Source organism: Castor canadensis, chromosome 14, assembly GCF_047511655.1.
Source record: "Castor canadensis chromosome 14, mCasCan1.hap1v2, whole genome shotgun sequence".
In the NCBI taxonomy this organism is placed as follows: Eukaryota; Metazoa; Chordata; class Mammalia; order Rodentia; family Castoridae; genus Castor; species Castor canadensis.
The window spans coordinates 102,205,923-102,233,531 of NC_133399.1; the positions used below are offsets into that span (position 1 = coordinate 102,205,923).

The window sequence follows — 27,609 nt, forward strand, 5'->3', positions numbered from 1 at the left end:
AACTTATTAACTTTACCTAACCAAAATTCAAGGTTGCTGAGCGACGACCCAAACCACCCTCACCTGGCCAGGAACTGCTCATGCCCCTCCCCAGTCACTGATTATGGGATGGGAATCACCTGGTTCTGCCCTTCCCATAGATTAGCGCAAGTTTTAAAAGTACATGAGAAAAAGAAGCAGCTCTCTCTGCTTGCAGACTCCACCTGTGCCTATCATGCTCCCCTTTGTATTTCCTTTCCCTAATTTTTAATAAACTCCATTTACACCCACGTGTCCCGCCATGGTTCTTCCTATGGGACAAAGAATTTGGAAGTCTTCTGATCACAGACTGCACCAGCGCCATTAACACTGTCTGATGCTTCTATTGAGACTAAACTTGTTAATAAGATTTATCTCTTCCAGAATGGAGGCTATCATCTCTGCAAATGGAAGAGATCCCCATAAACAACCTTGATTGGGCTGGACAAAGATTTAGTCAACAAAAACCATCTGGTGAACAAATGAGTCCCAAGGAAAAGTAGCAGGAGAGGTTTCCCTGATAGGGTCTATAGCCCCTTGCCAGCTCTAAAGCAGATACCAAACACAGACCTGCCCTCCCCAGCAATCTCTCCCTGCCACTCCTCCAACCCCCGCCAAAAAAAAAAAAAAAGATTTTCAGGATATTTTCTTTCAGGGGAAGTTGAGCAGGCTAGGAATTGAGATGTGGGGGACTCTGGGCTGGCAGGCACCAGGAGGCACGGCTTTTCCTAGCACATTTCATGCTAAATCCTTTCTCTCAATCCAATGCAGTCCTTTGTAGCTATAAATTTCTTTTCAGTTTTAAATCCTTTACAGTTGTAAGGCAAAAAGCCTGCTCTTGTTTACTTCTCAAGTAAAAGCCTTTTGCTTAAAATATGAATATTGATCACACCTCATGCATGTAATTAAAATATCCAAGAGCTAGTTTAAGTGCATGGGCAGAGTGAATCAAACTTATCAATCACCGTAGCCTGTCCCACAGAAACCACCCAGTTTTTTTCCACTGCTTGCCCTTTGAATTTGTAAAAGACCCTTTAAAAAAGACCAGCACTGGTTTCCATCCCAACTGGCCGGGAGCCACCACTGCTCCGTCTATGGTAACTTTCCCTCGCTTTTTAATAAACTTCAAGCATTTCTGTCCACGCCATGCTTGCATTTCCACACAGGATGTTAGAGCTGAGACATCTTCTAACCAGAGCTTTCCAGAGACTGCCTCATAGGTAATAGTACGGGGTACACCTATTAACACTCCTGACATTTCTCCCTTAGCATATATATTCAGCAATTGAGATTTTAAGGAGAAAAAAAATCAAGGGAAAAAGTTAATTTTACTTAACGATAATGTATGACCAAACCTGATATATTAAATTCCCAGAGCGGGACTCTGGCCTAAGGCTCTAATCACAATTTTGATCATCTGTAAATTAAATAAATAATAAGTAAATATAAAATAAGCCTGCTGGCCATAGATTCTAAATTTTTATTGTGGAAATTGCAAGTGGGGGAGGCTGGCCTGCCTAACTAAAGAAAATCTCTCCAGGTGGTGCTGGCATGGATGCTTCTGTTTACTTTGTTGATTTTTGTTTGTTTTTATAGCTCAGCCTGGCCTCAAACTCTGGATGCCCCCACCTCTGCCCTCCTCACCCCCACCCCAAGAGAGTGTCATATCCAGTGGTATCATTGGGTTTTGTTTGTTTTGTTTTCTTCTCCTTAGTTATTTTTCAGATAAGGCCTCACTTGACCCGCACCGCCAGTTCATTCTGCTCTGATTATATTGGAGATGGGCTCTCACAATCTATTTTACCTGGACTAGCCTTAAACCCTGATCCTCTTGATTTCAACCTCCCAAGTAGCTAGGATTACAGGCATGAGCCACTGCCCAGTAGGCGTCCCTTTTTTGCCAGCGGCCTCCTATCTAGTGCCTCCTGTGTGGCTGAGATTGCAGAAGTGTACCACTGCTACCAGGCCAATAACTAATCGGTTTTTGAGATACCCTAAACATGTCCCTTGGGAAGGGGTAATAAGGAGTTGGGTGGAAGTGGGTACTGGCCAGGGCCTGAGGTGACAGGATGAAGTCCTCAGGCCCTCCACCCACACGGCAGGCTCCAGCTCTCTTCCCTGTGCTCACAGGTCCATCTCTTGCCTGGCCCCACCCACTGTGGAACCTGCTTGCTACTGGAAAATTTATTGCTAGTAAATAGCTCAGTTCTTTTATTTGGCAGGAGAAGAATCCAAGCAAGATGAGAAAATATAGTAAAAATGATAGTAAAATTTATTGGGAATGAAGGACTGAAGGACGTACTGCAGGAGGTCCCAAAAGGTGATAAGTGATCAAGGAGACACCTCTCTTTCCTAGGAAACCTCTGTCTGCACCTGAGAGACATCTCTGCCCCCAGGCAATGCAAAAAAAGGCTATAAAACCCAATCCCCAACCTGACTCACGGGATCAGCGGTTTCTGGGTCCCCCTGCATTCCCCAATATGCAGGGGGAATGCATATTCTTCTCTTTTCTCCAACTAAATTCTCTACAAATAAAATCTTTCCGACCTCTGCTGTTGGAGTCCGCCTGTGCTTTCATCCTCAGAGTGGGCTCAAGAACCCTGAGTACCTGAAATTCCTGCGCGTGTCATCCGTGGATTTTAGTATAACAGGATAAAAGTGGGGAGAAGGGAAAAAAGGGAGAAACATTTCCTGCCCTCCATGAAGGAAATGGGAGTAAAGACTCAAAAGAGTGGTCCCATCTCTTAGACTTATACTTTTGGAAAGCTGGGGGGATACACATGGTCAAAGATCATGGATCTGGGTGGCTAAGATGGGCGCTAAAACAGGAAGGTGTCACCAGGCCTCCTCAAATCACAGGAACCATAGGGGTGCTGTAGGACTTCCCTTTGCTAGATATGTCTTTTATTCTTTGTGGCCCTCCATCCATCCAAGGAGCCTTGGAGCTTGTTAACATCTCACAGAGAGAAAGGTGGATGTCCTTAGGAGGCGTGGCTAGCTGCTCTGACTTTTTAGTTTTACTTTCCAATTTTAATGTCTGAGTCTGGCCATTTTACTATTTATTAAAATAACATTTCCTTGTCTCCCCATCTGTCTATCCCGCCTCACCCATCATTCATGGCTACCTAATAAGCTGATCTCCCAACTCTACCATGATGGTTTCATCCTGCCCAGGCATGCCCTACTGCAGGTGGGCGCTATCTGGCACTCTGACATGTCCCCCAGTCCTCCCATTTCCCTCCCAGCACAAAGACTCACCAGTAGGGCACAGACAACACTGAAGATAAGGATGTAAAGGACCCTGAGCCAATGCCTGGCCATCAGGGCTGGCTTGGGGCAGGCAGTACACCTTGAAGTGTGTCCCAGATGGTCCACGGAGTTAGCAGATATTCTTTGTACTGGGTCCTGAGGCTCAGCTCCCAAAATCAGTGCAGAGTAACAATGAATTTCATGGGTGCTGCACTTTGCTGAATGCTTGGCCTTCTGTGTTTCACACTCCTCCCAAGAGCTTTGTAGATGTCGCAGGCAGGCCTTGGCTTTTATACCCTAGATGTTGCAATAGCATAGGTTGCGTGTCTTAGGCAGGAAGTCTGTGGACAATCAAGCTCCTGATCTCAGCAAAGGCCAGTGTCCAAAGCACCTCCCCTTCCTGTTCAAGAATTTGTTTTTGTCCTTTTTTGTGGTTCTGCAGTTATGAACACAGGGCTTCCTTTTTTTTTTTTTTTTAAGTCAGGATTTATTGTAGCATAACAGGATAAAGTATAGATAAGGGGTGGGGGTAGGCAGGCTAAAATTAAGGAAAGTTTGGGACTCATAGAAATTTAGTATTATATTTCAGACTGACCACACTTTGTCTTAGGGACCACCCTCACCTGGTCTGGGAACCACCCCTTCCCACTCCCCACATTGACTATTGGGTGAGAATCACCTGGTTCTTTCCTTCCTATAGGTTAGCATAAGTTTTAAAAGCATCTGGAGGAGAGAAGCAGCTCTCTCTGCCTCCAGATTTCACCCGAGTTCCACTATGATCAGCTTTGTATTTCCCTCTCCTAATTTTTAATAAACTCCATTTATACCCACGTGTCCTGTGACGGATTCTTTCTTTCGGGGACACAAAGAATTTGAAGGTCTTCTGATTTCAGACTGCACCAGTGCCATCAACATTGTGGCAAAGCCAGGCAGGAGTTAAAGGGTAAGACCTCAAGATGCTATGTTTATTGACTTGTTTTCTTCCAACACACCTCTCCCTATCCTCTGGCCCTGTGCCCTTCCACCCATTGCTTGGAGACAAGCACCACACCAGGGCTTGGACGTGCTCCAAGGTCCTGGGGGCACAGGCCCCAGGGGACACACCACGTTAACCCATGGAACCCCTCCCCTGATGTGTGGACCTCTTATAGTGAATCAGTGTCTCACCCAGAGCTTGCTGCTGGGAGATGCTGGGATGTGCTGCATTAGCCCACACACATGTGGCATGAGGTGTGCGGAGCCTGCGTGTCCCCACAAGCCTCTGCTGTGGCCATGTACTGTAGACACACAGCCAGGGAGAGTAGAACTACAGGGATGGCCAGTGCCACAGGGCACAACTGCACCATCTGGCCAGGGGGACTGCGTGGTCAGGACCACCAGTGAGGCCTTAGGTGCTAGCTGAGGCAGCCTCTGCCCCAGGCCTCAGGCTGGACCCCTCTTTCCTGCAGCTGTCATGCATCTGTACCCTTCTCTCTTTTCCTCTCCCCAATTCTCCTCCCTCTCTGACCCTCAGACCCAGACAGTCACGTGGCCCAGAAGGCATGATAGCCATGGTGGGCACCAACCATGGCTTCTCCCCGGGTACTTGGGCTGGGTTCCTCTACCTGTCCTGTGCTATGGGCCACCAGATGAAGTCTTGAAGGGTGAGTTGAGGTGTACACTCCACCTGACTATTCTTCAGAAGTGCCCTTTGATGGTTCTTGCCTCTGGCAGAAGATTCAGTAAGGTAGTAAGGTAGGTTTGTTGGGAAGGGAATATACTTTCAACAGACTGAAAGCAGGTTGTCTCTAGAGTGAGGGCAATGGGGTCAGGTTTTAAGGTTGAAATATTTACTAAGAAACTCTTAGTTGTGGGTCCTTTTGGCCCCTGGGGTGATTTCCTGAGTTTGGGTCATGTCTTAATAAGAGAGATATTGAGTAATCCACTGGTTCTGCTCTAATTGATGGAGAATTTCTGTTTGAAAGTCCTAACCTTTGCTCTGTCTAGCTCCTAGGTTTAGGTCTTTGTTTTGTTATATTTACTTGTGAAAACCTCCCTGCCCCAGACATAGTTGTTTAGGATGTGGGTTACTTGTGGGTACAGAGTGAATTAAGCTTTAGGATGGTGGCTGAATTTTGAACTTCTCTGGGCTCTGGCAACCTGATCTTAAATAGAGATTAGTGGAGTTAATAAACTAAATTAAAATGATTTCTTCTTGTTTTTCTCTCATGGCCATATTGTCATCCTCTGGGAAAATTATAACTAACTTGTGCTTAACATTCTCTAAATTAATATAGTTTTAATACATTAATTGTTGATTGGGCAAAGAAAGGATATTTGTGTTAAAGATCTGTTGTAAACTACTTATGAATCTAACTGATTAACCTACTAAAGATAATGGCAAAAAAGTGATATGAGTGCACTCTGAATTAATGTGACTATTTTGTGTGTCTTGTGTGTGTTTTCTGTGTATGTCTTTGTCTTCTACTAATTGTGAACACTGAATTTTTACTTTTTTTGACCTCATACATGCGCACTTAAATTGACATTTTTTGGCATGCCTAAGTTAAAACATCTGTATGTGTGTTTAGATGTCTTTAGGATGATTCTAAAACTACTTTTATAGACTTAATGTGTAAAACTGTCTCAGAAGTTATCTAAAGTTCTAATCCCAACTAGGCCTACCTATCCTGTGCCTTAGGACAAAAAAAATTATGGAGATTCTCCATTTGTTTCCTTCTATTGTGAGTATAGTTTACATTTAACTCTTTTATAATTAGAATTAACCCATGTGTTCTTGTAGATTACTATTAATAAAAAGATAACTTACTTTTCTTCCTGAGCTTTTTAAGCTATAAGGTTTCTAAGAGTTTTATTAAAAACAGTGTTATCTAAATTTGAGTTTTTAAAAGGTTGTTTCAAGATACAAACTAAGATTTTAAAGCTTGTAAGTTTATATATGTATGATTGGGTTGACTGTAGTTTAAAGTTTGCCTAGAGAATTTTCTAATATCAAAATTTTAGGTACTAATATGTATTTAAAAATGGGTTTCTGTTTTATCAAAATAACTGTGAGGGATTTTTGGTACTATAGGCTGATCTAAAATTTTACCAAAACAAAAGTTCATTTTCCAGATCGGATGATAAACCTTAAGGTTTTATGGAGGTCTACTAAATGGTGATTAATCCTAGAATACTGAATTGTGTGTGTCATTAACTCTCAATGACTGAGCCTGCTATATTTGGGTTCTAGGGGATGCATACAGGTCACCAACCCTGCTGTGTGTCCCAAGCCATCGTAGGATGTGATTTCTTATCAATATCCAAGCCATGACTCTCAGGCACTGGCTTTCCTAACTTCATTTACTCCCTTATCTCTGTCTCTGTATCTAATCATTTGACACATTAATCTTGTTGGTTTATTATCTTTTTTTTAAAAAATGTACTTGTTCCCCCAAAAGGATTTTCTATTTCTACTTTTACTAATTCTCCAAAATTATTCAGTTTTCTGGTACTGAGAAACTGTTTCCCCATTATTGACTCCTAACTTCCATCAGTCCACTTTACCTTGCTGTGATTTGGATTTGATAGATAATTTTGTACTGGTTACAAAAGTTCATATGAAGATATTTCTTTTTAACACTCAACAGACTTTCTTTGTTGATATTGTTATCTTTTCATTTTACATGGTTTTTTTTTAATCATCCTCTTTGCCCAGTGTATAGTAGTTCTGATGTTTTAATAGTTGGGTTGGCATTCAGGGTCAGCATCCCATTCAGGAACCCACATGCAGGGGTGTAAGAGACTGGCCCTTTGAAAATGATAGGAAGTTAGGATATCTGCCACTTGTTTCACAGAGACATCTGCTTAGGGCCCTTTATGGCAATCCAGGGCAGAAGGACCTGCAACTGACACTACCTTGATATGGGACAGACACCTTGAGTATCTTGGAAAACTCTCGCTCTCTTGTAAAGGGCAATTTTCTTCCTCCCCTTTCCCTTTTTCTCTCTCTACAAGCCAGCATAGGGAATTCCATTCAGGAGAACTTGTGTAGGGGTGGTGGGGTGACACTCAGGAGAATGGTTCTCTCTTAAAAGGTAGATTTTTCTCCCTTCCCTTTCCATGTCTCTCCACCAGTCAGCATAGGGAAAGCCAACATATTCACTTGGCTCTATCCTTAAATATTGGGAGTGCTTTGATCCTGCTAACCAAAAAAAAAAAAGACTAGCCCATTTAAAATTATATACTATTCTTTGCATCCTACCTAAATTAGTCTCTTGCCAGACACAAAAACCCTAAGGTATTTTTCTGGTAACACTGAGGAAACTAAGTTTAAGTTAAGCAAAATTTATTTTAAATAATTCTAATGCTGCTAGTGCCTTGTACATGTATCTAAAGTTATTTATTGAGTTATTTATTGAGTTAAAAGTGTATGCATGTAAACACCTATAGTTCTGTTATCCAAGGTACGTTCTATCTAATAAGGTCTTTGGCATTTCTGCTCTGTATGCCAAATGCTAAAAGTTCTGCCATTTAGGCCTGACATCTGTTTGTCAGATAAACATTGTTTTATCTGACATTGGCTAGATAAACATTGTTTTATATATATGATATGCAATTGAGCATTAAAACAGAGGCTACGTGAAATTACTGACACTGACTTCTCCTAACCATTGAAAATTTTAGGATTTTAATTGTCAGTACTGTGTTGACAGTACTTGAACTCAGAGCCTCAGACTTGCTAGGCAGGCGCTCTACCACTTGAGGCACTCCTCCAGCCCAAGAACTCTTTACCTTCTGTCCTCTTCCACTACCTCAAGTCCCTTTCCCCAAGCAGAGGGCTTGGCCTGAGCATCCTAGTTGCAGGTACCTAGTGCATGGGTGGACAAAATGAAGGATACAGAACAGTTTAAGAGACGCTTAAACTGCTTTTGCTAAAAATCTCTGATTTCTCAATTGGGCCCATGAATTAACTAAAAACAGCAGGAAAATTGGCATCTTTGTCTCCATTTTGTACCCAGTGTCCTTTGTTCTGAGCCATTCTCTCCTGCAACCACCTGTAATCAAGGAAGGACAGGAATGATCAATAATATTTTTATGAGAAGTTACTGAAACTATCCCTAAAGAACAGTGGAGCCTTGCAGGACAGAATCTTCCCCACCTCAAACGAGGACATGTCTGCACCCTGAAGCAGCAGTAACCATCTCATGGCAACCAGATTGCTCCACTCAAGTGAAGACAGTGATTTTTTTTTCAGGAACCCAATTTCTCTGGAACTCGCAAAGAACAAGGGCACACCTGTAACAGGGGCTGTTTCTGCATAATTTTAAAAAAATCTCTGCTCTAATTCTTTGTTTAAACCTTTAGCTCATGTCTGTACCACAAAGATGGCTGAAGATGGGCTGAGGGCTTACTTTGCCTCTTCCCACTACACGTCTTAAGCCATGTAATAAATCTCCATTCTCTGACCATTACTGTTTCTTTATTTGGCCAGTGGCTGGATCTGACATTTGGAAGTCCAGGAGTTGTATCTGAGGTCCAAAACTCTGGTTTCAGCCAGGATCAGAAGGTCTGATGCAGGTTGCTAGAAGCCTTCTACATCCTTATCCTGCCACAAGCTCCTGTGATGGTCCCAGGTTTTGGTGAATGTTAATTATTGTCTCTACCCTACTGCTCCCAGAGTCTGGCAAGCCCAGTTACCCAATTCTTCCTTTCTGCAGGGGTTCCCTTCCCTGTTAGTCTTGAAAACCCTTAGAAAATAACCCTTGGAGACTAGCACATGACACAGAATGCACATAGATGGGGGTACCCACCAGGGTCAAGACTTTCTAGCTGGTGGCACCTCTTGTTCCTGCCTGTAATCCTAACTACTTGGGAGGCTGAGATCAGGAGGATGGAGGTTTGAGGACAGCCTGGGCAAACATTGAGACTGCATGCCCAAAATAATCATGTATTGGTATGGCCGAGTTTGAAATATATAATCTGCCACAATTTCTTCATTTCTCTTTGTTTTACAGGACATTTTACTAGAGATGAATAATGGGTCAATTATAGTAGTGAAAGGTTTCTTTTAGCACTTTGTAGACACTGGCATCCACTGTTTCAGGTCAATTGCCCCTCATATCATTCTTCCTGTGAGTGCATAAACCTTTTTTGTGCACCAAGTGTTTTCTTTATGATGTACTATCATGTGCCCAGGTAGTTTTTTCTCTCCATTGGAGGTTTTCCAAACTTTTTAAATCTGTAAGTTGATTCAAATATCAGCATTTGAGGAAATATCATCCGTTTTTTTCTTTCTTTTCTTTTGATGGTCCTAGGGTTTGAACTCATGGTTCTTACTAGGCTCCAGGCCTAGCCTCAGTCTTTTTTTGTTTCCTCCCTTCACTCTTTCAGCCATTTTCCTTGATCTCCAATCCCATGTACTGTGCATGATAACTGACATTCTTCCTTGGTTTCTTTCTATCCTGTTTTCCTTGGGATGGTTTTCAAATTAACCTGTCTTCAATTTCACTCATTCTTTCTCCTGCAACATTTAGTATCTCTTAAGCACCCAAGTGAAATGTCCATTTCAGATGGTGGCATTTTTGTGCCTAAAATTTTATTTTTTGTGGTACTGGGGTTTGAACTCAGGGTCTACACCTTGAGTCATTCCACCAGCCCTTTTTGTGATGAGCTTTTTAAAGATAGGGGCTTGTGCACTTTTTGCCCATGGCTGGCTTCGAACCAGGGTCCTCCTGAATTTTGCCTCTTGAGTAGCTAGGATTATAGGCGTGAGCCACCAGTGCCCAGCTGTCTCTTGCTTTATAATCATTGAAGATGTGCTGGAATCACCCATCTTCTACTCCTATTGATCTTTTCTGCTGACTCAACATATCCTTCAAAACTCCTCTCAAAGTCATCCTATTGTGAATGAGCAGTGAGAACCACTGAAGGGTGGAGCAGGGAAGGCGGGGGAAGGGAATATAATGGAGGGGATGAACTCAGGTTCAAAGTGCACTGTACACATGTACGGAATTACCACAATAAAATCCCCTCATACTGTTAATGTACATGCTAACTCGAAAATAAAATAAGTCAGATGGAGGCATGGTTCAAGCCATAGAATGTTTGCCTATGAAGTGCAAAGCCCTGAATTCAAACCCCAGTACCTCTAAAATAAATAGAAAAATAATAAAATTTAGAAGTTTAAAAAAAAGGCCCACTGGAACCCAGTGGTGGCCTGCCTACCTCCCCAGTGGCCCGTAAAGCCCCAGGCTTGCCCGGTACAGGCACAGTGACCCAGGGATCCAACTGGTGGAGGGATGCAGAGGAGCCTCGAGGGCCCAGGGTGGGCGAGCACCTGGGTGTAGCTGTGGGGTTCTTTGTGATGGGAAATTTGAGGGTACTTTTCTCTCTTCTGTGCAGTTGATACTTTCGGTGGTGAAGAGATGGATGACAGTGTCAAAACCTATCTCCAGGGCCTTAGCAGAGGAACCAAAGCCTCTGCCTGGGGTATTTGTACCACCTCGAAGCTTTCTGCTCGAACCTAGCAAAAGATTTGTATTTTGTCAATTTATTGTTTCTCTGTGAAGCACACACATTGGACATGGGAGATAATGCAGTATGCACTCCTTTTTTTTTTCACCATCACTGTCCGTTTCTTGTAACTTGGATAAGTTTTGGTCTCTCTTGCTCTGATGCAAAAAAGAACAACAAAAGCCAGTAATTTCCTTTTTTCCCCTTGAAAAGAAAAAAGCTTTTTTCACTGGCACATTTAAAGTTTCCCAACTATGGGGAAGTACCAGTTCTGAACAAAAGTAATTGCAAAACAGTATGCTCAACAAATCTGAACTTCTTCAACTCTGAGGATGGAAATTTGCTGTTGGCCACTGACTAGTATTTCAAAGGAATATTGGGTGCTTCATAAAGGAACTGAAGGGGTCAACTTAATTAAACCTGAGACAGGTGATGTTTTCCTATCATTTTATGACACTCAATATGGGGGAGAAGGGCAGATGTCAAAAACTAGTACAAGTTTTAAATGTCACAAACATGAGCTGATTACACACACATGCACGTGCATGCACATGGGAAAGGCAGAAATTCTACCTTGAAGGAAGAGATATATAATAAGTAACAATGGCAGGCAATGTGGCTATGTTTATCAGCCCTGCATATGGTAATTTTATAAGTATACGTTGCACATGCTAATGTCTACAAATATTAAAATATGCAGAGTCTGACCAAGGATCTCTTGGTCTAGTAGGGAAACAGCAAAAAAAAAAAAAAAAAAAACTGTAGTAAAATGTGGTATTGACTGGGCATATTAAAGAGTCCATATTCCCATGAGCTTGTATTTTACATTACAGGAAAAAAATGCTTAGGATAAACAGGAAGAAGAAGGTAGAGGGGGAAAGGGAAGGGAAGAAAATGAATGGGAGGGGAAATCTCAGACTTCATGTAAAAAGACTGTAGGGGAGAGGAAAAACCAAGATTTCCAGAAGAGCTTGTAGCCTCTGACCCTGCTGCTGCAGCAAACAACAAACTCACCCTAACTCTTGCTATGTAAACATAAAACCTCATACTAAAATCCTAAGCTAAAGTTCCGTTCCTTTATTCAGTCCATCGTGTCCATTTTCAACAAGAAAGTACGTGAAACAGTGAAAGACAAGGACACTGTTTGAAGAGAGAGAGCCAATGCCAGAATCAAACATAAATATGGCAGAGACAGTGGAATTGCCACAACTAGAGTTAAAAACAATGAGTTCTAACAGAAAAAGTGGGCAAGATGCAAGAACAGAAGGGAAATGTAAGCAAAAATACAGAAGCATTAAGAAAAAGTAGGTTGGTGCAGTGGCTCACATGTTTCATCCCAGCTACTTGGGAGGCAGAGATGGGAGATTTGAAGTTTTGAGTCCAGGCAAAAAAGAGGTTAGGGAGAGCTTATCTCAAAGAAGAAGCTGCATGTGGTGGTACATGTCTATAAACCCAGGTATGCGAGAGGCCTAGGTAGGAGGACCTCAGTCCGGGATGGGTATGGGCAAAAGCATGAGACCCTGTCTTGAAACATAACTAACAGCAAAAAGGGCTGGGGTCAAAGAGCAAGTGTGAGGCCCTGAGTCACACTGCAAAACCACAAAAATTTTTTTTAAAGTGACTGAATGACGGATAAGGAGAAATAATCTCCCAAACAACAAAAAATGAGGAACTTGTCAGCTTATGTGCTTTGCAAGAATTTAAAAGCATTCTTTAGAGAAGGAAAATAATATGTCAGAAACTCAGATCTTTATAAAGGAAAAAAAGAGCATCAAAGAAGGAATAAATGAAAGTAAAATAAAATAAATAAAGTCTTTTATTTTGCTTATTCTTCCTTGATCTAAGAGATAACAGCTTGTTTAAAATAATATCAAAAACTTTTTTTTTCTTTTCTCAGCACTGGGGTTTGATTCAGGACCTGGCATTTGTTAGGCAGGTGCTCTACCACTTGAACCACTTCCCCAGCTCTTTTTGCTTTTAGCTATTTTATTTACACCGTCCATGTAGCTGGTGTGGCAGGCATGTACCACCATGCCCATATAGGCTCGGTGAACTTTTTGCCTGAGCTGGTCTTGAACCATGAGTTTCCTGATCTGCACCTCCTGAGTATCTGGGCTTACAGGCATGAGTAACCATGCCTGGCAATAGCAACAGCTTTATCTAGTGATTACAGCTTATTGATAAGTGAAATGAATGACAGCAATGGTAGAGGGATAGGAGGGAACACTCCAGACCACACTGTTATAAATTACGTTTTATACTCTCCATGAAAAGATACAGTTTTATTTAAAGGAGGATTTGGATTACTTGTATATGCATATTGTACACTCAAAGGCAGCCATTAAAAAGATTTAAAAAAATGTATATGCTAACAGAAGTAAAGTTGCCAGGCATAGTAGTGCGTGTCTGTAATGTCATCACCTGGGAGAAAGAGGCAGGAAGAGCATAAATTTGAGCTAGCCAGGGCTACACAGTGAGTTCAAGGCCAGTCTTGGTGGGAAAGCAAACCCTACCTCCAAACAACAACAAAAAACCCAAAACCAAAACCCAAACTGAAAATCCCATACAGGTCAGAAAAGTAGAAGTCAAAAGCAAGAAACAAAGACCAAAGGAAACAAACAGGGCACAGTAACAAATATGGCAGCTGTGTTTCTAGCTATATTAATAATAACCACTTCGCATACCAATGATCAAAACAGACCTTTCGAAAGACAAAGACTGCACTGGACGTGTGACTCAAGTAGCAGAGCATCTGCTTTGCAAGTGTGAAGTCCTGAGTTCAAACCCCAGTTCCACCCCCCCAAAAAAGAGTAAAAACCCAATCAATTTAGAGAAACACTGACTAAAAGTGAATGGACAGAGAAAGACACCATGTTAACACTAACACTATATACAGATGTGACATAATAGCTGGAATAGCATTCTAGAAGATGGAATTGCTAATATTTCAGACAAAGCAGACATTAGATTAAGGAAAGTTATCAGGGATAAAGAAAGACATATGGTAATTAGAAGGTCAATTTCCTAAGAAGCCGTCATAACTCTGAATGTATAATGCACCTAACCTAAGAAGAGTAGCAAAGCTGGGTGCTGGTGGCTCACACCTGTAATCCTAGCTAGCAGGGGTGGGGCTGAGATTGGGAGGATCTCGGTTCAAGGCCAGCCCAGGCAAATAGTTTGTGAGACCCCCCCCACCTCCAAAATAACCAGAGCAAAATGGACAGGAGATGTGGCTCAAGTGGTAGATTACTTGCTTTACAAGAGCAAAGCCCTGAGGACAAACCCCAGTCCCACACAAAACAGAAAAAAAAAAAGAAAGGAGAAGAGGAGAACTGCAAATATCACGTATATCTGTTACTACAAAAGTCCTCAGCAACATAACAGCAAGCTAAATCCAACATTGTAAAGGATTGTACACTGGATGGAATTTGTTGCTGGTGTGGGTTCAACATGTGAAAAAAGTCAATCTAGTCCAACACACTAACAGAATGAAAGATGAAACCCGAGTCATCATCTCATCTCAACTGATACAGAGCAAGTGTGTGACAAAATTCAGCTCCGTTTCAGAGACCGTGGACTGACAAGTGCCTTATTTATTTATTTATTTTGCAGTACTGGGGCTTTAACTCAGGGCCTACACCTTGAGCCACTCCACCCGTCCTTTCTTTTGTGAAAGGTTTTTCCGAGATAGGGTCTCACGAACTATTTCCCCAGGCTGACTTTGAACTTCGATCCTCCTCATCTCTGCCTCCACAGTGTTAGGAAAATGCCACACACTGCACACAAAGGAGGCTCACGAGAGGTATCTCATGTCCAAAAGTTTAACAAGCAGGCTGGCTGGCCGAGAGAAAACAGCACAGCAGCTTCTCTCGGCGGGTCTGGACTTAAGTAGCATTTGGGAGAAAGCAAGGGCTAGGGATGGGCAAAGAGAGGTGGCAGGAGATAAGGGACAGTGGGCTTTGTTCTGCAAGGGATGAGACCAGCTGCGGCTCAGGCTGCAGAATGGTGGCAAGGGGCAGTTCTTACCACAGAGTAGCTAGGATTACAGGCGTGAGCCACCAGCACCTGCCTGACATGTCTTATAAATGTGCCTTACACACGGACTTGCACACTTCACGTGCAGCCTCATGGAATGTTGTCTGTTTCCTGCTTTGCTAAATAAAACTTACAGAAACTTCTCACCTAACTAGGCCCCTCCTTAAATTCCTTTCTGTAATGATGTCAAGAGTAGGTTAGCATCAGGGCCACGTCCATGGCACCATGGGTTGAGGTTAGGCTCTCAAGGACCTCCTTTCATCTGAATTCATTCCACCACAAGAATAAGTGTGTTTGCAACCTTTTTTTTTTTTGATGCTTACTTTCTTCTTTTGTGCTCATCTTTATCATGCTTAGGGCACTTGGCTGACCTCTCTCTCTCTCTCTCTCTTATTTTTATTTATTTATTTTTTTGATGGCACTGGGGCCTATCTGAAAACAAAGTAAAGCAAAAAAGAGATGGGGGCGTGGCTCAAGTGGTAGAAAGTTTTCCTAGTAGTTCAAACCCCAGTGCCACAAAGAAAAGGAAAGAATTCTTTTTTCCGTTGTGTGTTTTCTTTGGGGGGGAGGAAAGGGTGTTTGAACTCAGGGCCTACACCTTGTGCTACCTTACCAGCCCTTTTATGTGTTGGGTTTTTTCAAGATAGGGTCTTATGAAGTATTTGCCGTGGCTGGCTTCAAACCATCATCATCCTCTTCTCTGCTTTCTGAGTAGCTAGTGACAGAACAATAATGTCGCCTTTTTGTGAATCAGTGGCTGTTTTAGCCTCAGGCCTCACTTCTTGAGAAATGGCAGCCCCACCCTAAACAGAAATTCCCACGCTCTAAGACAGCCCCACCCCTACCAGAGACTCGCCAACTTCCAACTTCCTCAGGCTCCCTCCTCTATAACAGCCATGAATTCCCTGCCAGCCTGGCAGTTTGATCCTGCCATTAAACCTGGCTCTTGGACGTGAGACTTTTCTCGTGAGCTTTCTTTATGAGTGGCGTTTTTCCTAACAGCTAGGATTACAGGTGTGAGCCACCAGCGCACCTAGCTAAAGAAAAGAATTCTAATGGGTTTGGGTGTTTGGTTTAGTTCATACCACACACAACTACACTCCCGAATAAAGGGTTAAAAAGAAACAGTGGACAGCAAAGGGCAGAGGCAAAGATCAATGGAGGATTTGCTCAGGAGCAAAAACCACACCTTGGCTCTCCTCCTCCAGTACCTTGGAGTTAAATTTATCCTCAGCATCCTTTGTTTTCCGGCTTCCTGCTCTCTGTTCCCTGGAGTGGGGACATGTCTTTACAGCTTCCCAGCTTCCTACTTCTCTGTTTTCCTGGAAGAGAGGAGGTGTTGTTAACAACAGCCCATAGGAAATGGAAATGAGTAGTTCCTGGAGCCTGGTGATGGGAAAAACGGGAGACGTGTGGGCCTTGGCCCTTTTTTGTGCTCTTGTGCATGCTAGGGAAGCACTCTGTCTGAGTCATGTCCCTGGCCACTAACGTTGCATTGTCTTTCTTGGCAGTACTAGGATTTGAACTCAGGACTTCATGCTTGCTGGGGTAGGTACTTTACCCCTTGACCCACGCCTCCAGCCCTTTTTGCTCTGGTTATTCTGGAAATAGTGTTTCACTTTTTTCCCAGGCTGACTGGGCAATGAATCTCCTGTTTTACACTTCCACGGAAACTGGCGTGACTGGCACAGGCCACCTCGCCAAGCTTTTTTCTGTTGAGATGGAGTCTTGTGAACTTTTTTCACCTGGGCTGACTTGGAACTGTGTCCTCATCTCAGCCTCCCAAGTAGCAGGATTATAGGCGTGAGCCACCAGTGCCTGGCTCTAGCCTTTCTTTCTCATTCTTGCTTACAGTTTCCAACTCTCTGCTTATATTTTCTCCATCTGTTATTGTGTGCTGTCTTCTTTTTCCATTTTGACCCTTGGCATATCAATCATAGATAGTTTACATTGCTGATCTGATAATTCTAACATTCCTGCCACTTCAGACTGTTTCTGATGCAGCTCTGTCTCTTCAAACTTTGGGTTTTTAAATTTGTTTTTGTCTTTTAGTATGCATTTTATTATCATTATCATCAGGGTCATCAGATTATTTTAATCGGGACACGAGCCTGTCACAAAGGATCTCCTTCATCCCTCTCCAGATCAGGAGAAGAGGAAACACAAGAAGAAGCTCCTGGTGCAGAGCCCCAATTTTAATTCATAGATGTTGTTAGGAACGGGAATCCTATTCCCCCGAGAGACAGAGAGCCAGGTGTGAATGCAATCAACAAAGCAGAGTTTATTGGGCTGGCTAGCCAGGGTCGAGCTCCCACACGGACACGCAGGACCGGTTAGGAAAACACGACCCTGAGCCTCTTTAGGGGAAATCTTATATAGACCACTACCTGCCGTTACAGCAAAAGCCCGTGCAGCACTTAACCAATGATTTTGTAACACAGAGTAAAAGGTCAGCAGTTGCGCGCGTATTTTCGTTATCAACATTGAGCAAGCAGGCAGAGCACATCTTGCACGTACATCCCGTCACCTTTCGCAACCTTCTCACATTCCTCACATTCTATATCCCCGAGCCGAGCCCTGCTGCCCTGCTTATCTTATCTACACGGGGCATCTGGTACCGGTTTCTCCAACAGGGGGGTGGGGTCCGTTGAGACATCTCATTCCTTCTTATCCCTTTCATTCCCCCCTTTTCTTATGGCCTAAATTGAGGAATCATTCTCAAGGGGATGAAGAGCCTGATATTGTTGGCGGAGGACCAGAAGTTGGATAGTATTAATTTGACCTTTGACAAAAGTCATAAGTCGGTTTAGAATCCAGGGTCCTATGGTAACAAGTAATAGGAAGATTATTATTGGCCCTGCCAGTGCAGATAAAAGGGTAGCTAACCATGGGGACTGGTTAAACCAAGACTCGAACCAGCTTTCCCCGGCCTCTTTTTCTCCTTTTCTTTGTTTTAGGCTCTTTCGAAGTTTAGACATGGAGTCACGAACAACTCCGGTATGGTCAGCGTAAAAACAACATTCTTCCCCTAGAGCAACACATAGTCCCCCCTTTTGGAGGAACAACAAGTCCAGACCTCGTCGGTTTTGAAGTACTACCTCAGACAGGGAAGTGAGGGATTTTTCTAGGTGGCTAATGGAAGTTTCTATTCTCTCTATATCTTCGTCTATGGCTGCGCACAGCGAAGACATCCCTTTCTGCTGGGTGGCCAAAGAAGCTATGCCGGTTCCTGCTCCCGCTAACCCTAGGCTGAGTAGGGTAGCAATAGTTACTGCGGAAATAGGTTCTCTCTTTTTCCTTTTTTCAACCATTTTTGTATTCCAGTATGAATATAGACTCTCTTCCGAATGATAGAGGATGCGGGGCAGCACAGCCACTATAACACAGAATTCTTTAGAGCTGTTAAACACCTTAGTTGATAGGCACGGGGTGAGTCCGGACCGCGAGCATAGCCACCACCCATTGTCCTTTGGAATTACCCATTTAATAGCATTTTCCCAGGTAGAACTGGCGTTAATAACAGTACATAAGTCCTGTCTGTTCTTTGGCACTTTTCCTAAGCAGGTTCCTTGGCCGCTTACCTACTGTATGGTCAGACCTCTCTTACGGTCTCCCCAGGAACACTGAGTGGGGTTTTTCTCAGATGAGGTATTGTGAGTGGTGTTTAGCCCTATTGCCTCATAGAATGGGGGCCTCACATCATAACATAACCAACAGGAGTTAGTCATGTTAGGGTTGGTGTGGTTTAACGTCAGGAAGGCAGCGCCCACTAGGTCCCAGAGGGGGTCTTTAGATCCGGTCATGAGACTGGGCCTCACCAGGGGAGGGCTGGTTCCTGATGGTCTTGGAGTTGTAACATTAGCCCGGGCTATGGTTGAGGGAAGGTGGTGAGTTGTGGAAGGTCGGGGAGGTGGCTTTACATAGGGTGGCCTAAGTACCTTATTAGGGCCTACTGCTGTGGACGGTGGCCCCGTGGGTTCAGTTTTCAATCTGACTACTATGGTCGAGCCAGAGTGTCCACCATATTTATAAAATACAATTCCCCATGCCCTTCCTTGTATCCATCCTGGGGTGTCCTCTTTGCCAGCTTCAGTGAAAGTGACCTTGATTCTATCTAGATCTGCGGGCCGGCACTCGCGGGTGATATGCGGAAGGCGCAGGCCCCCTCCCCCCGATCTGCTTCCCCATGGTACCCCATTTACAAAGGCAAATTTGAGCAGGTCTGGTTTTGATACTCCCCATTTCCATTCACCATCGTTAGATGTGACGCATGGCCATGACTTACAGAAAGAGTATTGTATCCCCCCACAGTCTTTGCTCTTTTGGTGGCCCGGGCAAGCATAAAAACCATAGCGTCGAGCTGAGTCCGGGGCGGTGGCCCCGTAGGCAGGATTGATGTCTCTGAAGCAGAATTGTAGTTCCGGCCACCAAGTTCCCAATGGGGCAGTGTGAGTAGTCTCGTTGAGGGTGGTATGTGTCTCCCCATCGGTGAGTATCCAGGTTTGTTTATAAGGCTGGTGAGGGTTGGTTTCGGCAAGGCTCCTGCTCCGGGCGATGAGCAGGATCAGGAAGATCATCCAATTTATTCGTGATGGCTCCTGAAGACTCTGCATGTTTTGGGGGCCGCAAGAGCTTTAGCTTTAATGGGTTGTCTGGGTGCCGCCTTACGGTCCACTCTTTAGCCTCTTTTTGTTTTTGATGATTGGCTCGACGCACGTGGGAGTAATGGATCCAAGGTCCGATGCCGTCAACCTTGAGGGCGGTGGGGGTAGTAAACAGTACAACATAAGGTCCTTTCCATCTAGGCTCTAGGGTTTTGGACTGATGCCTTTTAACCAATACCATATCCCCCGGGACTATGCCATGTTCCGTGTTCAGGGTCCTCTCAGCAGTATGGTACGCTTGAATTAGGGGCCATATTTGTTGTTGTACTTTAGCTAAAGCCTGTAGCATAATCAGATAATTTGGGGCCAGATCATCTAGTCTCGGGCCTAAGGTCCTTTGAATGATGGGGGGTGGAGCCCCATACAGGATCTCAAAGGGAGTTAGCCCATGGACATACGGGGAGTTCCGGACTCAGAAGATGGCCAAGGGAAGGAGTGTCACCCAATCACCACCAGTCTCCAGGGCCAATTTGGCTAAAGTCTCCTTTAGTGTCCTATTTATCCTTTCTACTTGCCCTGAGCTCTGGGGGTTGTATTCACAATGTAACTTTTAATTGGCCCCCATAGCCTGGGCTAGTCCCTGCAGGACTTTACTAACGAAAGCCGGACCATTATCTGACCCAATTGCCTCGGGCACCCCATATCTGGGTATGATTTCCTCTAGCAAGGCCTTTGCCACTACCTGACTCGTCTCCTTCTTTGTAGGAAAAGCCTCCACCCAGCCCGAAAAGGTATCTATGAACACTAGCAAATATTTGTACCCAAACTTTCCTGGTTTTACCTCAGTAAAATCCACTTCCCAACTTCTTCCCGGAGCCCTCCCCCGTTTCCGAGTACCTGTATGGTGCCCCTCCCTTCGTCCTGGTTTCATGACTGTGCAGCTGGCACAATCTTCCACAATTTGGCGGACTGCCACGGTCTGGTTCAGAAACCGGAGCTGCGCGGATGTCAGCAGGTCTAGCAATTTTCTCCGCCCCAAATGGGTGGACTTATGTAAGTTAATCAACAGGAATCGTCTGAGTTTTTCGGGCAGAATTAACTTGCCTTCCAAGTCGCTTCTCCATCCGTTTTCCCCTTCTCTAATGGGGGAGTGGGCTCTCATCCAGGTGAAATCCTCCGTGGAGTATTCTGGTCGGGGGGGTAGCGAAGGGAGCTCTGGGACAGGCACGTCTACAGCTGCGACCATGGAAGGACTCACCATTGCTGTTCTCTTTGCTTCTTGATCTGCTCTGTTGTTACTGACAGCGCGTCTTGGCAGACTGGTGGCCTGGGACATACATCACTGCCACTGCCTTCGGTTTTTCCACTGCCATTAATAGACGCTGGACCTCGGCCAGGTTCTTTAGATTTTTCCCTTCTGCTGTGCGGAATCCCCTTTCGCGATAGATGGACCCGTGGACATGGATGGTACCGAAAGCATAGCGACTACCGGTGTAGATATTGACTCGCTTTCCTTTTGCCCTCTCCAGGGCCTCTGCCAAGGCAATTAATTCCGCTTTTTGGGCTGAGGTTCCGGGTGGGAGAGCGCTGCTCCATACCGTATTTCCTTCTCGGTCGACTACAGCTGCCCCTGCCCTTCGGACTCCATCTTGGACAAAGCTGCTTCCATCCGTGTACCAGTTTAATTTGCAGCCGGACAGGGGGGTATCCTTTAGGTCAGCCCGTACCTGTGTAACTTCGGAGAGGAATTCTTTGCAGTCATGGACAGGTGTCTGTAGTTCCGGGTTAGGCAACAGGGTGGCAGGGTTCAGGGTTACGGGATCTGTGAATGTGATTCGAGGGGAATCCAACAAGAGCCCCTGGTAGTGGGTGAGCCTGGCATTTGTCATCCATTTCCCGGGGGGGTTGTTTAAGGATTCCCTCCACCGGGTGAGGGACCGTTACCCAAAGGGCCTGTCCAAAAGTTAATTTATCGGCTTCTCTCACTAGCATGGCGATGGCCGCTATGATGCGGAGGCAGGGGGGCCATCCCGCTGCTACTGCGTCTGATTTCTTGGAAAGGTATGCCACAGGTCTCTTCCAGGGGCCTAGTTGTTGGGTCAGGACTCCTTTGGCTACCCCCTTTTTTTTTATCTACAAATAGAGTGAATGGTCTTGTAGGATCTGGCAAGGCTAAGGCAGGGGCCTGTAAAAGAGCATCCTTTAGCTGGTCAAAGGCCTGTTGTTCTCTTTTCCCCCATCTCCAATCCGGAGCCTCTTTGGTGGCCTCATATAAGGGTCTGGCTATCTCTGCAATTCCCGGAATCCAGAGTCTACAGAATCCCGCGGAGCCCAGGAACTCTCTCACTCCCCTAGTGGATGTGGGGGATGGGATAGCCAAAATAGTCTGTTTCATGGCACCAGTCAGCCATCTTGCCCCGTCTGCGATCTGATAACCCAGATATGTCACTGACCTTTTACAGATGTGGGTCTTCTTGGCACTCGCCCGATATCCCAGCTCACCTAATTCCGTTAGCAGGTGTTCAGTAGCCTCGTTGCATTCCTCTCGGGTTTCTGCCACTAACAGTAAATCATCAACATACTGTAATACTGACTCGCGGGTGGCTCCGGCGAAAGGGTTCCAGGTCCTGGCTCAGGGCCTCGTTAAACAGGGTGGGAGAATTTTTAAATCGTTGTGGCAGTCTGGTCCAAGTAAGCTGTCCAGATTAGCCCCCATCCTGGTGCCACTCGAAAGCAAATAGCGGCTGGCTAATTTCTGACAATGGAATGCTGAAGAAAGCATCTTTCAAATCAAGGGTTGTATACCACACTTGCGAGGGGGGTAGGTGGCTGAGCAAGGTATAGGGATTCGGAACGGTGGGATGAATGTCCTCCGTCCACTCGTTTACCTTTCGCAGGTCTTGCACAGGCCTATAGTCCTTGCTTTCTGGCTTTTGGACGGGGAGCAGAGGTGTATTCCTGGCAGACCGACAAGGCCACAGTACTTCTTCCTTTAATAGCCTGCGGATATGAGGGGCTATGTCTCTTCGAGCCTCCTCGGGCATAGGATACTGTTTCACCCGAATGGGAAGAGCAGAAGCCTTCAATTGTATAACTATGGGAGGGAGGTGTTTGGCGAGCCCAATTCCCGCAGTCTCTGCCCAGGCCGTGGGAAATCTTTTTACCCATTGGGCCATGTCCCCTCCTGGCTCCTGTTGACTCTCAAACAGACGATGTTCGTCAACCAATGATAGGGACAGGACATGTACCGGGCTCCCCTCTCGATCAGTCACAATTATTCCATCTGGCTCAAAATGGATATGGGCCCCTATTTTGGTGAGTAGGTCCCGTCCGAGCAGGGGAGCGGGGCTCTCGGGAACGACCAGGAAGGAGTGTGTGACCTGGTGTTTTCCTAGGTTTACCCTTCTTTTGGTAGTCCATGTACATAACTGTGTACCGGTGGCCCCCTGAACGACACTTGTTCGTTCCTTGTTCAAAGGTCCATGTGCCTTGTTTAAGACCGAATACTGGGCGCCGGTATCCACCATGAACCCCATCGGCTTCCCCTCCACATGTACTGTTACCCAAGACTCGGGGAGGGGGTCCAAGCCCCGTCTCCTTCAGTCCTCTTCTCCGGCTAGGAGGACTCTGGCCTGCTCTACTGCTCGTTCCCTTTCCCTTTTATCCCCCGGTCTCCTTCCAAACCCTCTTCTTCCCTTTAACTTAGGGCATTCTCTCTTCCAATGCCCAGTTTCCTTACAGTAAAAACAGTGTTCCTTATCCGGGGTCCTGGCATGGCCCCCTCCCCTGGGTTGGTCCCGGACACCCGCTAGGAAGATACGGGCCATTTCTCTTTGTTGCTTTCGGTTTTCCTTATCCTGGAACTCCCTGTCCTCCTTTCCCAATTTCTCCTGGCCTCCCTGTCTTCCTTTCTCTGCCTTTCCTCCCTTTCTTCTGGAGTTTCCCTAGTGGTAAAGACCTTCTCTGCTATTTGTAGCATTTCCCTAATGGTCATTTCCCCTAAGTTTTCCTGTTTATTGAGTTTTCTCCTAATGTCTGGAGCTGCCTGATTAATGAATGAGAGCACCACAGCAGACCGGTGGAGCTCCTCCTCAGGGTCAATAGGGGTGTACTGACGGTATGCCTTGTAGAGGCGCTCTAAGAAACCGGCCGGGCTTTCGTTTTCCCCTTGGATGACTGCTTTTACTTTTGCAAAGTTGGTGGGCTTTCTAGCGGCCGCTCGGAGACCGGCCATAAGAGTCTGGCGGTAGATTCGGAGACGCTCCCTACCTTCTGCGGTCCCGAAATCCCAATCAGGGCGGCGTAGGGGGAAGGCCTCGTCTATGGCCGGTTGGAGAGTTGTGGGTCTCCCATTATCCCCCAAGACGTTTTTTCTTGCTTCGTTGAGGATGCGCTCTGGTTCCTCTGTCGTAAAAAGAGTATTGAGCAGCTGATGACAGTCATCCCAAGTGGGACGGTGTGTATGCATTATGGACTCCAAGAGATCTATGAGACACTTGGGGTCTTCCAAAAAGGGCGGGTTCTGCGTCCTCCAGTTATATAGATCACTGGAGGAGAATGGCCAGTACTGAAACTGTTGCCCACCTCCCGGTCGCCCTTGGCCTACCATCCGGACTGGAAGTGTAGGGACAGTTTCCTTCCCCTGTGTTGATGAGGAGGGCCCATCTTCCCCCCTCCCTTTCCCGAACCCCTCGGGGGCGAAGTCTTTGACCCATTCCTCCTCCTGCTGCCGGTCCTGTTGAGGAGGATGAGGAAATTTCCTCCTCCGGGGCACTGGCTTGGCCAGGGGGAGTCACGTATGGAGGCGGCCGACCTTCCTCTGCCTCCACGAGGGATGGGTAAAGGGGGGAACTCTCTGGTAAGACCGGAGATGGTAAGGGAGGTGCCCTATTCTGAGGACCGGTCAGGGTGGGAAGAGGAAGTTTCTCCTCCTCCTTTATGACCAAGGCGGGCGTGACTGGGGTTTTAGCCCCGGGAGCCGAACTGGAGGGGTGAGTCAGAAAATCTGATAACCAAGGCGGGGGGGTTCCTCGCCAGATCCTCCCAAACCATAATGTAAGGGACTTGGTCTGGATGGCCTCGATTGCCTGGCCGAAAAATGACTGCTTTAACCTTAGTGATCATGTCTAGGGAGAGGGAACCTTGAATGGGCCACCCGACTCCGAAGGTGGGCCACTCTGCAGAACAAAAGGTGTTGAACTTACCTTTCTTGATGACCAGACCCGCATTTAAGGCCCTTTCTTTAACTTCTGAAAAGTGAGAAAGGATCAGAGACTTTGGGGTTGTTTGTCCCTGTCCCATTGTGGAAGGAGAATCAAACACCAAGAGAGATAGAACAAAAAGGGTAAAGGCAACAATAATTCCACACACACACAACACTCTCCAGCACTCGCTCGGACCGGTCCTTCTCTCACACTGGTGCGCACCCCATTCAACCTCCTCACCGTCCGACTTGGATATCAGGCCGAAAGGCATCTACTTGACGGGTGGTTGGTCGACTAGCTCAATTAGTTCTTCACCTGGTGCCAGGATTCCTAAAATGCTCGAGCCCAAATGAGAGGAGAACCTCTCCCGGCAGGACCCTGAGGTCCTCCTAATGAAATTCTCAGAATAGAACTCCCTGGGGATTGGCCGAATCCCCGCCGCGGCCCAAATGGAACACTCAAGTTCCTCCAAATGAGGGTCTTGGATCCCCTCCCAATGCCTAGGACTTGGGATCACCCCTGCTTTCTCGTGGGCAAGTTCTGTCTCTCAAGAAAATGGAATCTCAGTGGACCTCCAAGTGTTAGGAACGGGAATCCTATTCCCCCGAGAGACAGAGAGCCAGGTGTGAATGCAATCAACAAAGCAGAGTTTATTGGGCTGGCTAGCCAGGGTCGAGCTCCCACACGGACACGCAGGACCGGTTAGGAAAACACGACCCTGAGCCTCTTTAGGGGAAATCTTGTATAGACCACTACCTGCCGTTACAGCAAAAGCCCGTGCAGCACTTAACCAATGATTTTGTAACACAGAGTAAAAGGTCAGCAGTTGCGCCCGTATTTTCGTTATCAACATTGAGCAAGCAGGCAGAGCACATCTTGCACGTACATCCCGTCACCTTTCGCAACCTTCTCACATTCCTCACATTCTATATCCCTGAGCCGAGCCCTGCTGCCCTGCTTATCTTATCTACACGGGGCATCTGGTACTGGTTTCTCCAACAGGGGGGTGGGGTCCGTTGAGACATCTCATTCCTTCTTATCCCTTTCAATGTGAAGTGCCCAGGATGCTATAAAATCACTGCCATCTTTAGCTGGCACCATTGGTAGTTTTGTGCGTTGATTGCTCCACTGTCCTCTGCCAACCCACAGGAGGAAAACAAGGCTTACAGAAGGATATGCCTTCAGAAGGAAACACCATCCAAAGCCCCCTGAATCAAGAGGAGTGGGGAGCATCCCACTATACTCATTTTGGATATAAACAAAAATCGTGACACGATGTACTGGGTAGAGGGAACTGTTAGAACTAGGACGTAGCAATGGGGTGTGGTAAGGTGCAGGAAAGCATTCTGCAATGCTATGATTAGGTCTCTGCCTTTTAGTTACCCTGTACTCCTGGCCTTTGAGCTTCACAAGTGCTCCTCTGTCCCAACCAGGGGCAAGATGCCTGGAGGGAGCCGGAGTTGGATTACTTCCCTTCTTTTGGCCGACGAGGCTTTGATAACACAAGAGTTCTGGGAAAATACTCTGGAGAAATACACAGAGAATTCTCTTGAGAATACACAGGGTTCTTGAATATTTTTATTTTTATTTTTTTTATTTATTCATATGTGCATACATGGTTTGGGTCATTTCTTCCCGCTACCCCCACCCCCTCCCTTCCCCCCCCCCCACTCCCTCGCTTCCAGGCAGAAACTGTTCTGCCCTTATCTCTAACTTTGTTAAAGAGAAGACAAAAGCAATAATAAGAAAGACAAAGTGTTTTTTGCTAGCTGAGATAAGGACAGCTATACAGAGAGATTCCTAGCATTGCTTCCATGCACAAATGCGTTACATTCTAAGTTGATTCCTCTCTAACTGTCCTTTTTTCTAGTTCCTGATCCCCTTCTCCTACGGACTTCTATCACTATAAAGTTTCTGTATTAATTCCTCTGCATTGGGGACATCAAATACTAGCATGTTTTGTGTTTCTTACCTATCCCCATACCTCCCGTGTGTGCTCTCCCCTTATCATGTGATTCAAGTTCAACCACATTGCTGTATTTGTCCTAGATCTGAAGTCCACATATGAGGAAGAACATACGATTTTTGGTCTTCTGAACCTGGCTAACCTCACTCAGGAATGAAGTTCTCCAGTTCCATCCATTTACCTGCAAATGATAGGATTTCATTCTTCTTCAAGGCTGAGTAAAATTCCATTGTGTATAGATACCACATTTTCTTAATCCATTCGTCAGTAGTGGGGCATCTTGGCTGTTTCCATAACTTAGCTATTGTGAATAGTGCTGCAATAAACATGGGTGTGCAGGTGCCTTTTGGAATAACCTGTGTCACATTCCTTTGGGTATATCCCCAGGAGTGGGATTACTGGATCATATGGCAGATCTATGTTTAGATTTTTAAGAAACCTCCAAATTTTTTTTCAGAGTGGTTGTACTAGTTTGCATTCCCACCAGCAGTGTATGAGGGTTCCTTTTTCCCCACATCCTCACCAACACCTGTTGTTAGTGGTGTTGCTAATGATGGCTATTCTAACAGGGGTGAGGTGGAATCTTAGTGTGGTTTTGATTTACATTTCCTTTATGGCCAGGGATGGTGAGCATTTTTTCATGTGCTTTTTGACCATTTGAATTTCTTCTTTGAGAAAGTTCTGTTTAGTTCAGTTGCCCATTTCTTTATTGGTTCATTGATTTGGGGAGAGTTTAGTTTCTTAAGTTCTCTGTATATTCTGGTTATCAGTCCTTTGTCTGATGTGTAGCTGGCAAATATTTTCTCCCACTCTGTGGGTGTTCTGTTCAGTTTAGAGACCATTTCTTTTGTTGTGCAGAAGCTTTTTAGTTTTATGAAGTCCCATTTATCTATGCTATCTCTTAGTTGCTGTGCTGCTGGGGTTCTATTGAGGAAGTCCTTTTCTATACCTATTACTTCCAGAGTGTTTCCTGCTCTTTCCTGTACCAACTTTAGAGTTTTTGGGTCTGATATTAAGGTTCTTGATCCATTTTGAGTTG

The 27,609-nt window shown here is 45.4% G+C and overlaps 1 protein-coding gene and 1 pseudogene across 3 annotated transcripts in view; one reads left to right on the top strand and one right to left on the bottom strand.

Annotated features, from left to right (window-relative positions):
* The window catches only part of LOC109689702 (tumor necrosis factor receptor superfamily member 10B-like), a 37,889-nt gene extending 34,282 nt beyond the window's left edge, over nucleotides 1–3,607 (bottom strand). Inside the window, exon 1 of one of the 3 annotated variants that reach the window (XM_074055176.1) lies at nucleotides 3,277–3,607. In XM_074055176.1, coding sequence (XP_073911277.1) covers nucleotides 3,277–3,339 — 63 coding nt within the window. In that variant the 5' untranslated portion in view covers nucleotides 3,340–3,607. The remainder of the gene's footprint in view (nucleotides 1–3,276) is intronic. The other 2 variants (XM_020168670.2, XM_020168671.2) reach the window with 2 other exon arrangements.
* Nucleotides 3,608–12,013: 8,406 nt separating this feature from the next.
* Nucleotides 12,014–25,862, top strand: LOC141416288 (small ribosomal subunit protein eS27-like; annotated as a pseudogene).
* The last annotated feature ends 1,747 nt before the right edge of the window (nucleotides 25,863–27,609 follow it).